This window comes from Propithecus coquereli, unplaced genomic scaffold (assembly GCF_000956105.1).
Source record: "Propithecus coquereli isolate 6110/MARCELLA unplaced genomic scaffold, Pcoq_1.0 Scaffold141, whole genome shotgun sequence".
Lineage (NCBI taxonomy): Eukaryota > Metazoa > Chordata > Mammalia > Primates > Indriidae > Propithecus > Propithecus coquereli.
In genome coordinates, this window is record NW_012138414.1 from 3,043,402 (window position 1) to 3,056,407 (window position 13,006).

The 13,006-nt window shown below is 38.4% G+C and overlaps 1 protein-coding gene across 1 annotated transcript in view; it reads right to left on the bottom strand.

The window, feature by feature from the left end:
- The window catches only part of LOC105806481 (orofacial cleft 1 candidate gene 1 protein), a 103,780-nt gene that overhangs the window by 60,444 nt on the left and 30,330 nt on the right, over nt 1–13,006 (bottom strand). Inside the window, exons 5-6 of the mRNA XM_012639622.1 lie at nt 10,585–10,653; nt 7,527–7,720 (exon numbers count right to left, since the gene is read on the bottom strand). Coding sequence (XP_012495076.1) covers nt 7,527–7,720; nt 10,585–10,653 — 263 coding nt within the window. The remainder of the gene's footprint in view (nt 1–7,526; nt 7,721–10,584; nt 10,654–13,006) is intronic.

Sequence of the window (13,006 nt, forward strand, 5' to 3'; positions counted from 1 at the left end):
ACTCATTCATTCATTCACTCATTGAACATTCAAAGAGGGGAAACATCTGTTTTCTGCCAGGCTCTGTGCTTGGTGCTGAAGATAGAAAGACATGTCCGTTTCTCTATAGGAATTCATGGAATATAGCATAAGCATCTTGATTTTATTGCTGAAATATTATTATGTATGTTTAATATCAAATATGGGGGTTCCCTTCTCTTGAAAACAATGCAGTCTTAAACAGCACGAGTTTTCAGTTTGAGGCCCATAAATGCATTGCTGGCATATAATTGCGGGCTGAATTTCTTAAGAAAGTTTGGATATACCAGGAACTTTATAAGGGAATGGAAATAGGTAGGCACAGAAGAGGGTGAAATTACCAAATCTTTTGTCAAACTGGTGTTGTTTTGTTTTCAAATTCTGCATAATGAAATCACATTGAGTGTGGCAAACTCGATATGGTGAAATCGCAATAAAGTTCTACAAAAATTGGCATGTTTTGCTCTAAAACAAACAAAAAATTCTTTCATCAAAGTCTTTGTTTCAGAAATATCGATTTAGTTTACTAAAACTAAAAAGATCTCTGGCCAAAAGATCAGTTGTCAGCCAGCTGCGCTTGCCTTGAACTTCAAGGAAACATCTTGATTACCATTGGTGGTGAAGCATATCCAAACGAAAAATAGAGGACAGGAGCTGGAGGTTAGTCAGGGACCACTTTACTGTCATTTTAAATACATAAGTTTCAGAATAAGATTTAAAAAGAAGCTAATCGAACATGCAAATCTACTGAAGATTAGTCCGGTGTCCTATTGTGTCTTTCTCTCCACATGGCTCCATGAGCACATAGAAACCTAGACATCAGGTCCTCGAAAAACATCATTTCATTCAATGCTGTTTTGTTATAATATTGATGACAAAGAAAATCAGTTCAGTTCCTGGCCAGGGCTACTATCTGTGTGGAGTTTGTACTTTCTCCTGTGTCTGCGTGGGCTTTCTCTGAGTACTCTGTTTTCCTCCCATGTCCCAAAGGTGTGCATGTTGGCTTCATTGGTGTGTCTACATGGTGTCTATCTGAGTGTGGGGTGTGTGTGAGTGTGCCCTGTGATGGGACGGTGTCCTGCCAAGGGCTGGGTGCTGACTTGGCCCTGAGCTTCTGGAATAGTCTCTACCCACATGTGACCCTGAACTGGAATAATTAGGTAAATAACTTTCTTACTTTTTATTAATCTTTCTTAAATCTATGTGTAGCCCACATTTTTTCAATGTTTAATATTAAAAGTGCTTTGGTTTTTATTTAGAAGTACAGTGATTTTTTTTTGACCAGAAATATGCCATAGTAACTTCACTTTTGTTTCTATCAATTAGCCTGTGTTAAAATTGGTTTCATTATACATCATTTTGCTTAGTCTCAGTTTCCACAAACATATTGATGATGTTAAGTGAGGACCTCCTCTACACCAAATAATGACAGCACACATTCTTCCTTTGCCCCAGTCCTTGGAGAAATGGGGCAGCTTCCTACCCTGGCGCATGTCCTGTGAGGCTTGCTGACTTTCATGAGAGCGCACGAACCAACCACACCCTACGGCTTACTTGAGTAGTAAAGAAAATGCAACTGCCACTAATCAGAAATAAAGAATTTCCACACTTCTGATTCTTATTCAATAATATAACCGCAAATTCTCTGACAACCTATATGTACTGAACATTCAAGTCCAAGAAATTATGTTCATGGAGATTTTTGAAGAATAATCAGCCCATCCAATATCTAGACATATAAAATGTTATCCTTGACCCATGCCTGACCAACAGGGATGCAAGCTTGGACCATCTCATTTTGCCTGACTGTAGAATTAATTGCTTTAATCATTCACATGTTGCTATTATGTTGTGGGCCCACACATTTTGTTTTTAGTGACATACATTTCTTCAGTTACTCTAGTTGCCTAATTATCAGCTTCAATAACTCCTACTATTGAAAGGGAGGAAAAGAAGAATGGAGACTATTTTATATTCCAATATCAACTAAAAATATCAATGATAGCAAAGGAAAAAAGATGGTATGTAAAATAAATCTTAATGAAAAAAGTAACAATAGCATCAGTTTTGTTTTGCAAATAAAATGAAAACTTTTTGCTTAGAGGTGCTTATCAAATGTGACCTGACACTAAGTAAATAAACAGTTAATTGTGACTGCCAGGTAAAAATTTTGAGAGCGAAGATAATGTCACTAAACTGTGTTTCTTCATTCTAGATGGTAGCCTGCTTCTCCTTGAATTCCGGTCAGCTTTGGCAAGAATGCCTCCATCTCAGTGTCTTCTGAATATTCTGGGGAGTTGGAAAGGTGTGCTAGGTGGCTAATGAGAGATTTCAAAATAAATAAATAAAATAACAAATAAATAAAAAGGAGCCAAATATGAAAAAATGGGGGTGCTAGAAATTAGACTGTAAAATTGTCTTGTATAGATTTAAGCAAGTTATTAAAACTTTCAGGATTCTGTGAGCCTTTTAACTTGTAAAATGATATTTCTGCTCTATACAGCCGTCTTTTGCAGCTCTAACAATACGGCACTTTTCTTGCCTTCCTCGGAAAAGGCATAGACTGTGACAGAGACTCACAAATTCTGAGGCATGACAGTGTCATTATTGTTTCCCGTCAATTGAGATGTGGGAAATCACTGTTGTTTTTGTTTTCTTTCTTTTTTACCATGAAATAATGTTTGTGCTCTTGCTCTTTCTCTTTATGTTTGTATTCATTGCATTTTAGTTTATATTTATAGTTATAGCCAATGTAATGTTTAAGGGATGATACATGAGGTATCATATTAGTTGAGTAAAAGAAAATAGAAGTTTAACTTACGTAAATCTTTTAATTGATTTTTTTAAAAATGAAATTTTCCCTCCACAAACCTTCCTATACCAACCATAAAATAGAATATACGTTTCTGGCTTGCAGAAAATATACTACTTAATCTGTTAAAGTAACTTATGAAATCTATCTTTAATTTATGGAGATTTTATTATGGATTTTACATTTTAAATTTTCTCTCATATTTAAGAATCAGATTTCAGACTTGACAGTCACCTACTTCACAAAGCTACATTTGGCTCATGCCTATTGCCAGATGCCAGGCAGTTACAAAGAATTTAGGAAAGTCGGGTTATTTGCCCATATACACTGGCTTGTTTTTCAGAATGCTTCCGTGGAATATGCTTAGTTTTGGCTAGTGTGTTTATTCCACCACTACCTTAAATGCTATATTTTATTTTTTAAATAAAGACAAAACCTTACAAAATGCTACACACGAATCACCAAAAAAAAAAAAGCTCTCCTTAAAGCATGGTTTCCTAATTGAATAAGCTAAATGTATGTATCGTTCATAATTAAAATTCAGAGGAAAACCTAGTTATCTGCAACTGATTAGGAACAGGTACATAGCATACAGTAAATATTAGAAAATGCCCAGGAAAACACTTCCTCCTGGTAGCTAAAACGTAAAATGAAATTATTTTATTTCTAATTCAATACATCTTTGAAAAACAATGTATTATTGTTTCCCCGGATTTCCTCTGTGACTAAACTTGTAAAAACTATGCACTTAATTGATTAGTTTTACTCTTTACTAGATAATTCTCAGACCTAAGTCATATTAATAATATCTTCCCTATAAGCTTTCCCATGTCAGCAGAGTATAAAAAGTCAGCACAAATATTTCTAAAGTAGCTGTATATATTTGAGCAACCAAATTGCCCTATGATGACAATAAAAATGATATTTCATCATTTGCATGGCCTTGAAATGTGGTCCTCTCAACAGACTCCAAGAGCGTCACCTCCCTGCTTGCCCTACAATCCACCCCTGCTCTTGGTTTTGTCCCTCCTAATCTCATCATGCTCTGAGATGCCCTGTGGCCTCCATTGCCTTAGACTAGAAGTGCTCAGCTAGAGCACCTTTCCAAGATGCTTCCAGAACCAGCCTATCCCATGTGTAATGATTCGTGTGGACTAAAAAGTAATCACATTAACGACCAGATTTTATGGGCTCTTAGATCCCACCTTCGTCATGAGACCTCAGCCAATTGCAAAGTTCTCCTCCTCCAGGTACTTCTGGAAGTCCACAGGGGGTGACTTACATCAGCTCACATGCTAGTCCTGGCTGATGGTTTCTATTGCTCCAGGTGTCATCGTGTCACTGCTGACATTACTATCACCAATGCTAAGTAAAGGGTGACTCTGGAGTAATTCTCCCATCAGTTCCACATCCAGTTCTTGGGAAGTGTCTCAGGGACTCTGTTACACTCCCTGGCCCAACACACACATCCACAACCACATGCATGCACAAACATGTCCATGCACACACATGACCATATACACAGACACACACATCCACACACACACACACACAATGTTTTTGCAAAGTGAGAAAGCAAACTCCTCATCCCTCTGTACTCTACTGTGTCTGGAGGGAAAAAGGGGGTCACACGGTAGGTGTGCTTGGAGACTCAAATTTCACAAAATGTTCTGAGAGTGTCCTTTCCTTATGCACATAGTTTTTTTTTTTTTCCCCTTGTTTCTTTTTTTTTCCTCCAAGATGCAAGTAAACTGTCAGGATCTCTAGATCCTCTGAGTTTTCAAACAGCAATCTCCACACCAGACAATTCCCAGCCCAGTCTCCTGGGCAACCTCTTAGTAAAGGGCCCCATCTCTTTTTGCAGTCTAGATTCTTTTGTCACCCACATCCACCCGTGACAAGGCCCTGTAATGTCAGGATGAGAAGCAATCACCCCAATCACCGCACTTATCAGCAGTTATAGACAAGCAGTTTGAGAGAAGTAGCCTGTCAACAACACGTGAGTCCCAGCTGGGACCCCCTCCACCCCGCATCTCCATTTAAACACCTCGCCTTTTATAATGGTCAGTTCACTATTGCAAAGGCAATAAAAAGTCGGAGTGGGTGGTGATCTCAACAAATATATAAAATGAGTCACAAGAAAAGGAAAACACTAACTGCCAGGCATTTGGACACATCTCATTAATCCCCACAACAACCATAAGACGTTCAAATTATTTGTCCCTATTTTACACAGAGGCTTAAATTCATGTAAATATCAGAATCGAGGATGAAAGCCATGAGCTGTGACACCAAATCTGAAGTTTCCTCCTGCAGCACAGGGTGCTGCCTTGCGTGTTCAGGGAACTTCCCGACACAGTGAGCATGAAAACATCACGGGCACTGCCCTGGGAACGGGCCTTCGAGTCTTTTCTCTCTGCAGTGCCTCCTGCCATTTAATCAGCGCCTGCTTTGTGCTAGATTCTCTAGGGATGACTCCTCACATCCTCCAAACTACGCGATGACGCAGCATCTAATTTCCCCTGAATTACGGATGAGGAAATCGAGGTCAGGGAAGTTAAGTGACTTCCCTGTGACCCGACACCCTGTGAGTGGAAAAGCCGGGGCTCACACAGAGGTCTGACTCCTAAGCTCAGCCTCCTTCCCCCACACGAGTCTGTCATGTGTTCGAACACCAGCACATGATTTCTCTTGCAATTATTTATGCCATCTGTCAGTTTAGATTGAATTTCACATAATTTAAGACATATAAATTAGAAGAAAAATAAGATCACGAATTTCATTGTTCGAAGGGAATAATGGTCACATTCGTGGAGCACTTGAATTCTCCTGGATGCGTGTGCTCTTTCCTGGCACTGACACGTGCTACACATGCAGGCTTGAGTTCTGCTCTTATGGGCTCCTAGACATTCTGCAGGCCCTCTGCATGGGAGCCTCACAACTGTAGCAGGTGAGCTCTTGCCCCAGCTTACCTTAGAATGAGGATATAAAAATATCAGCCACACATCCTAAAGGAATCCACGCAGCCATTTTGAAAGCATGGGGCAAATTGAAACACATACAATGGTACTATATGGTACAAAAAAAGTAAATGGAAATGTTGACCTGTTAATGTATCAGTATATACATCTGAAAAATAATTGTTTTAAAAAAAGAGTTACATGCCTAGGCAGAGCCATGCATCCTTTTTTATACCTCGGTGTCCTGTGTCAGTTGCCTGTTGCTGCCATACAAAATTACCACAAATTTAGTAAAATGAATTTGTTAAAACAACAGAAATTTATTGTCTCACAGTTCTGGTGGCCAGAGGTCTGAAATCAAGGTGTTGTCAGGATTGGTTCCTTCTTGAGGCTCCACGGGACAATCCATCCTACGCTTCTCTCCTGGCTCCTGGTGACTGTGGCCGTCCTTGGCGTTCCTTTGCTTGCAGGTGCGTCACTCCAATCTCCGCCTCCTTCTTCAGATGGCCTTCCCTTCCGTGTGTGTCTGTGTCTCAACTCTCTCTCTCCTTTCTCTTAGAGGGACGCCAGACATTGGATGGAGGATCCACCCTAAATCCAGGATGATCTCATCTGTAGATCCTTAACTTAATTATACCTGCGAAGACCCTGTTTCCAATTGAGGTCACATTCGCAGGTACTGGGGGATAGGACTTGCACATATTTTTGGAGAACACAATTCAACCCACTACTGGAGCCATCTAGGTGACTATGTTAGGAAAGGCTGCACTTGTTAATTCGGGTCACTTATTTGAAAAAGCTCAAAATAGACATAACCTTAATGTGCCCAGGATATTCAGATCTAAGTGGCACAAAGGAAGAAATTAGACACTGTTATGGAATTTCCACACTCCAAATTTAACCCAACTAACCTATTCCTCTCAGTTCTGAGGTTGGAAATAATATTTCCATTTGTGACCTGTTGTTATAAAAGATTCCATTGAGAATGGTATTTTTCACCTGGTGAAATATTTTCCTCTTTAGCATGAATCTGCTTACATTTCACAAAAAAACAACTCTCTCTCTCTCTTTTCTCTCTGTCTCTCACACACACACACACACACATACACACACACACACACACCCCTGGAGCTAGATATGAGATTCTTGTGTGCTTATCTGAGTTAGATAAGGTGACTACATAGAAGAAACACTTCTCTCTTTGTTGGATCAGAGCACATAATGCTACATTACACATAAACAGAACCTAAAGATACAGAGATCAGAATAGGTGTCTCTGAAGTTGAGACAATCCAAGGCTACAGACTCTTGTGTGGCACAAGGCACAACAGTAAGAATGCCTACATTGATTTCCTTAAATGGTGACTTTAAAAATACTAGAATATTCACATAATAATACAGTATTTGTGCAAATAAGTCCAAGCAGTTTCTTAATTGTATACAAGTAAGTTTATGCGGTTTTCAGGTTTTATTAAGGTACTTCATAATATGCTAGAAATAAGCACTCCAGTACAAAATAAAACCAGATAAAGTGAAACTAAATTGGACAAGGACCAGGATAGCTATTGACAAGGAATGTAACTTCTGCCTGGTAAAATGTGTATGAAAAATAAGAAAAAGGCTCAATGGCTCATAAATCATGTGGTCCAGGAAGGGTGCATCAGTAAGCAAAATTAGTAGACAATGTGTAGGAGAGAGGTTTCAACTTGTCATTTTAAAAAGAGAGTTTATCTTACGTTTCTTGATATATCCTTAATGCTGACCTGTTCGAATGGAGAACTTCCAAGCAGAATGACGTCTTTCTGAGCACATCTTTCAAACTCCTCAAGGTAAGCAGGGATGGCTTCATCTGCCTCTTTACGGATTTCATGACTCTTTTTGAAACTCACAGGTGCTTCAGAATGCAACGTCTCCTCCTGGACGCTCTCATCTGCGTACCCCAAGAAGATCACAGGGAATTCCGCTTGCCTTTGTCACTTTCATGTTGGCTAAACACACAGTAGACTAACTACTTTTTTTCTCATATGCGATAAAGTTGGGTTTTTCATATTCTACAATTTAGCAAACCATTTTCTGTTTCCTGTACTGGGAAATCACTAAAGCACAGAAGAAGTATCAAGATCAAGCTACAACAACCACCTTTGTTCGTCTCATAATCTTTACAAAGTGAGCAAAGTACAGCTGTGCATTAAAGCTTTTCTCCCACTTACCAAATGTATCTTGAAGTGTGGATGCTGTGCTTTTCCGCGCGTTAATATTACATGCTGTTTACTTCAACAACTTACCACTTACTCGCGGTGTCGTGGAAACCAGCTTGGGAGATGAATAGGTTTAGGAGAAGCCAGAGCTTTTGGTTCATTTTCCCACATTAGGATCCCCGAGAACAGTCCCCGAGCTCTGCACACAGAGGCACTTTATTTGGGCTACCTTGTTTATTTGCATGGAAATGCCAGCATTTATATAAATGGTATGTGTACTCGACTTCTCTCTCCATCATCTGAAAACAGTATCGTCTACAAAATGTATCTTTTCATCTAGCCAGATGCATGCTGTAAAATATAAAATATTCCTCCCTCTTCCATTCTCTAAAAAATGCTGGAAGGTATAATATGGAATTTTCCATGTCTCCAATACTAGAATTTTAACAAGAATCATTGGCAGAGAGCTTCTTTTGCAGGTGGGAAATGAAGTGGGGTACTAGAGAGAGCGCCGAGCTATAGCGGCCAGAGAACCTCTGGCCTTCTCTGCTCGCTGATATGCTGTGTTACCTTGCGTAAGTTTTTAAACTTTCTAGGTCTCAGTTATATCTTCACGTATGAAACAGCTGATAAAGTACCTGACTATTCTATACATTCTATGAGGCTTGCGTAAGCCTGTAAATGATTTTAGAAGCTCTATTGGGTGCCGTCTGTAAATGTCTGACTTGGGTGGGTTCAAAGGCTCCGAGCTGAAAGAGCTATCAGAACGGAAGGGAAATAACGGGGATAAAAGTGTGTTCCTCAATGTCTAGCACTGAGAGGTCTTCAATATGTTTGCTGGCTCAGAAATTAGACTACACATATTAAGGCCTGACTGAAGCATAAGTATTTGTGTTGCTTAATTTTCAGCTCCAACTTAACTAGGCCATGGTGTTTGTTTGCTCAAGCACCAATCTGGATGCGTCCGTGAAGGTATGTTTTAGATGTGATTAACATTAAAATCAGTAGACTTCGAGTAAAGCAGATTACTCTTCACAATGTGTGTGGGTCTTTTCCAATCTGTTGAAGGCCTGAAATATAAGGACTGAGATTTCTCAAAGAAGGAAGAGTTCTCTCTCAAGACCACAGCATAGAAAACCTGGTTGAGTTTCCACCCTGCTTCCCTGTGACTTTCAGACTCAAGACTACTATTTCTACTCCTGCCTGAATTCCCATCAACTCCTACCTGATTCTCCAGCCTGCCAGCCTTCCCTGAGGATTCTGGACTTGCTAGCCCCCACTACTGAGTGAGCCAATTTCTTAAAATAAATTTCTATGTATGGGTATATTGGTTCAATTAAATTCTGCTTCTCTGGATAATCCTAATACACCATTTGAATTCAGGATCCCTCAAAGTAAGTTCATAGCTGGCTTGAAAAATGACTTTGCTTTGTTTATAAAGGCCAAAAATTAATAAAATGTCAGCTATACAAACTGATAGCAAAACAGTGAAGAGGAGGTGTACCCCAGGTGGGAATAAAACTTGGGAGTGTATTATTTTGTAAATGAGGATCAAAAATGGAGACTAACCTTTAGGGTTGTTATGGAGTTCAAGTAAGTTAATATTTGCCTTATTTAGAACAGTGTTTACGACAATTGGTACAGTTTAGGACATTTCCTTACCAGGTATCTAGTAAGCACTCAAATGTTTAACTGGTATTAATATTTTTATCAATAGCATTATGATCATTATCTTTATTATTCTAGGTATGTCCTTATCATATCTGCTCATGTAATAATAATTTAATCCTTATAACTACTCCACGTGGCAGGTACTAGCTATCCATTTGGCAGAAATAGCAAACGAAGCTTAAGGTCACACAGCTAGTAAATGGCAAAGCCTCAGCACAAATTCAACAGAAATAATAACGATTAGAAGACTTAATCATGATCAGCCCTCTCCTCTTATGTACTTTAAGGAGTTGTTTTATTAAGGAAGACAGAATGACAGTTTGAAAAGCACTATGCACACACTGTGAAAAAAATTTAATAGAATTATTCCCCATGAATTCAGATATGTCTGTATACAGCAACTTAATGTTTTGGCAAAAACTACAGTATGGTTCTGGCATGAATTTATATGTGTTAATTTAAAAATTCAGTTTAATACATATAATAATTTTTTACTCAAACAGCCTAACGTTTGCAAGTATGAATTCCCACGCTCAAGTTGAGTACAATATACTGCTTGTCTTCTACCACACAAAAGCATTTATTTAAAAGCTAAGACACAGTTTTTTTATTTTTTTAAAAAAAAGCATGTAGCCTCATAAATTAGTGAATCTAAATATGCCATTATGCCATTTTAAGATCCTGCAATAACTCTTAAGTCATTTTTACCATTTAGCTTTATATATTGTATACAATTATAATTGCACCATAATTACTTTTCCCCAAAACTTTAGCTACATTTAAATATCTGCAACCATCAAAAGCACACACAGCCCATCAATGAATGGTTATATTTAGAAAAAACAGGTTAGCATATGCAAGAAACCATGTCAATCAATTTACAACTAATGTTAAGATAAAAAATTGAAAATAATTGGCATCTTACCTTGGGGTTCTTCTCGTCCACTCTCATCAAACAGCTTCATTAATCGATTATAGAGAATTCTATCATCACCTTCTAGGGTGTTAAAAGAATATGTGCATGATAATTTTCTCATCAACTAATTTATAGATATGAAAATGTAATTATAAAAGGAAATTATTATATTAATCATCATGGTTATTTAGTTATATTATGGGTCATAGATACAAATTCTACTCTATATGCTGCTTTGTTCTGGAAAACAAAAGCTGTTTTCTAAATCAATGATAATTGGAACAATGGTTTTTAAATGTATATTGCAGTACATGCATAATAGAATACTTCAACAAAAAGGATCTCATATTCAATGGATTATGACATCTATTACTCAAGAATAATTTCAGAACAAGTGATTATGGTTTGTCAAATCGTACGATAGAATATATAAGCATTTGGTCAAAATGAATGAGTGTTTTCCATTAGATACTTTCTATATATCATATTTTTACTATGTATATATAAAAAACACCAAAATTAAATGGTCTTGGATTCTTTTATACATGCTATTGTAATATGATAGTAAACATAACAACGTCTTAGTTCTTCTGTGAATTTAAAGCAAAGAGGCCATGTCATTACACACATACACCCAAAAAACTAATTATAAAAACAAAGTTCCAGAAGAGGGTTAAAAGTTCATCCAGGTGGATCTCTTGCCACTAGATAGAATCAAACATGAATGATGCAAGTTGGATGACCACCCAAGTCATTAGGACATTCATGCACCCATCAATACATTAAACATGTTTCCCTTCCCATGGAAGGCAATTAAACTAACTGTTTAAACTAAGAGCTTTCTGAGGTTTTCATTCTCTAAGTTAAAAGTTTCTGAAAATTCTCAGTCTTTCCCTTCTGTATGGACAGAAGATCCCTTGAGATCCCTTGAACACCAGTGTTGGAAAAAATCCAACGTCATCTATATCTGTGGACTTGAAATGACTAAACAGGAAAGCCTAGACTGTGGGGGCAAATGGAATAATTGAGAAAATGACACAAAAAGGTCTATGAAATTAGGAGTGTCTGCTCATTACACCCCGAAGATGACCTTTTCAAGTATCAGTTGACTTGTAAATGTTCTTTTCCTGCTAAGGGCCGACACAAACCTATTACTGTGCCAACACTCAGGGAAAGGGGAGAGGGGCCATTCCCAAAAGATATTTTGCAAGATTATGCATTAAGGAAGCACGGACCTTTATTCCAGCATTGACTGGAACTTTATAACTCTTAGTAGGATAGCTACAAAACTTATAAAGCTTATACATGGCTCATAAAAGAATCTTATTTGGAAGCTAACAATAAGCAATACCAGATCCATAGATATGGAGTTCTCTGCAGATATAATAAAAGCCCCAATGGGATTAATGTAGAGAGACCATCTTCTGGAGAGAGGCAGCACGGCACAGATTTGGCATCTGCCAAATCTGCACCCAAATTTCAGGTGTTTAGCTATCTAAACTGTGGAAGTTTCTTAGAGTCCCTGAGCTTGAATCTCCATGCCCAGAAAACTGGATGGTTTGAGGGTCAGCAAGATGATATACACAAAGCACATACCTGCATGCCTGACGGAGAAGGGGCACTCAGCAAAGAGGAGCCACTCACATATGCTCGCATGGTTTTTTGTTGTTGTTGTTTGTTCCTTTTTTTTTTTTTTGAGACAACATGTTGCACTGTCACCTGGGGCAGAGTGCAGTGGCACAATCATAGCTCACTGCAGCCTCAACTCTTGTGCTCAATCCTCCTGCCTCAGCCTCCTGAGTAGTAGGTACTACAGGTATGCGCCACCATACTCAGCTAATTGCTTTTATTTTTTGTAGAGACAGGGTCTTACTATGCTGCCCAAGCTGGTCTCAAACTCCTGAGCTCAGGCAGTCCTCCCACCTTGGCCTCGCAAAGTGCTGAGATCACAGGCATAAGCCACCATGCCCGGTCTATTTGTTTGTTTGTTGTTAATTACTTAGTAATTGTATGAAGTGCCTAATTTTTAAACAATTAGAGTTCTGTCATTCTGATCTAATATTTTTCTTTTCACCATAAAATAATAAGTTATAAACAACTTTTTGAGGATCATGTGAGAGGAAGCTGAACATGAGAGACCTAACCAATAGTTGCTATAGAAGTTCTGGTTCTTCGAGAAAACACCCCTCCAAGATGTTCCCAATAGACTTATTCCTGAAGGGACAACCAGATTATATAACACAGAAATGAAGGGCAAGAGAATATCCCCTTCAAATTCAAATACAACAATTTGAATTAACGTGTTTCCTTTCCCCTTCACAAGTCCTCCTCAAAGGGAAGGGAAGAGAAAGCCAGCAGGTGAAACACAACTCCTGAGGGAAAAGAGAACAGACTGTGTCAGAGACAGGTAGCCTCTGAATTCCACTCCACA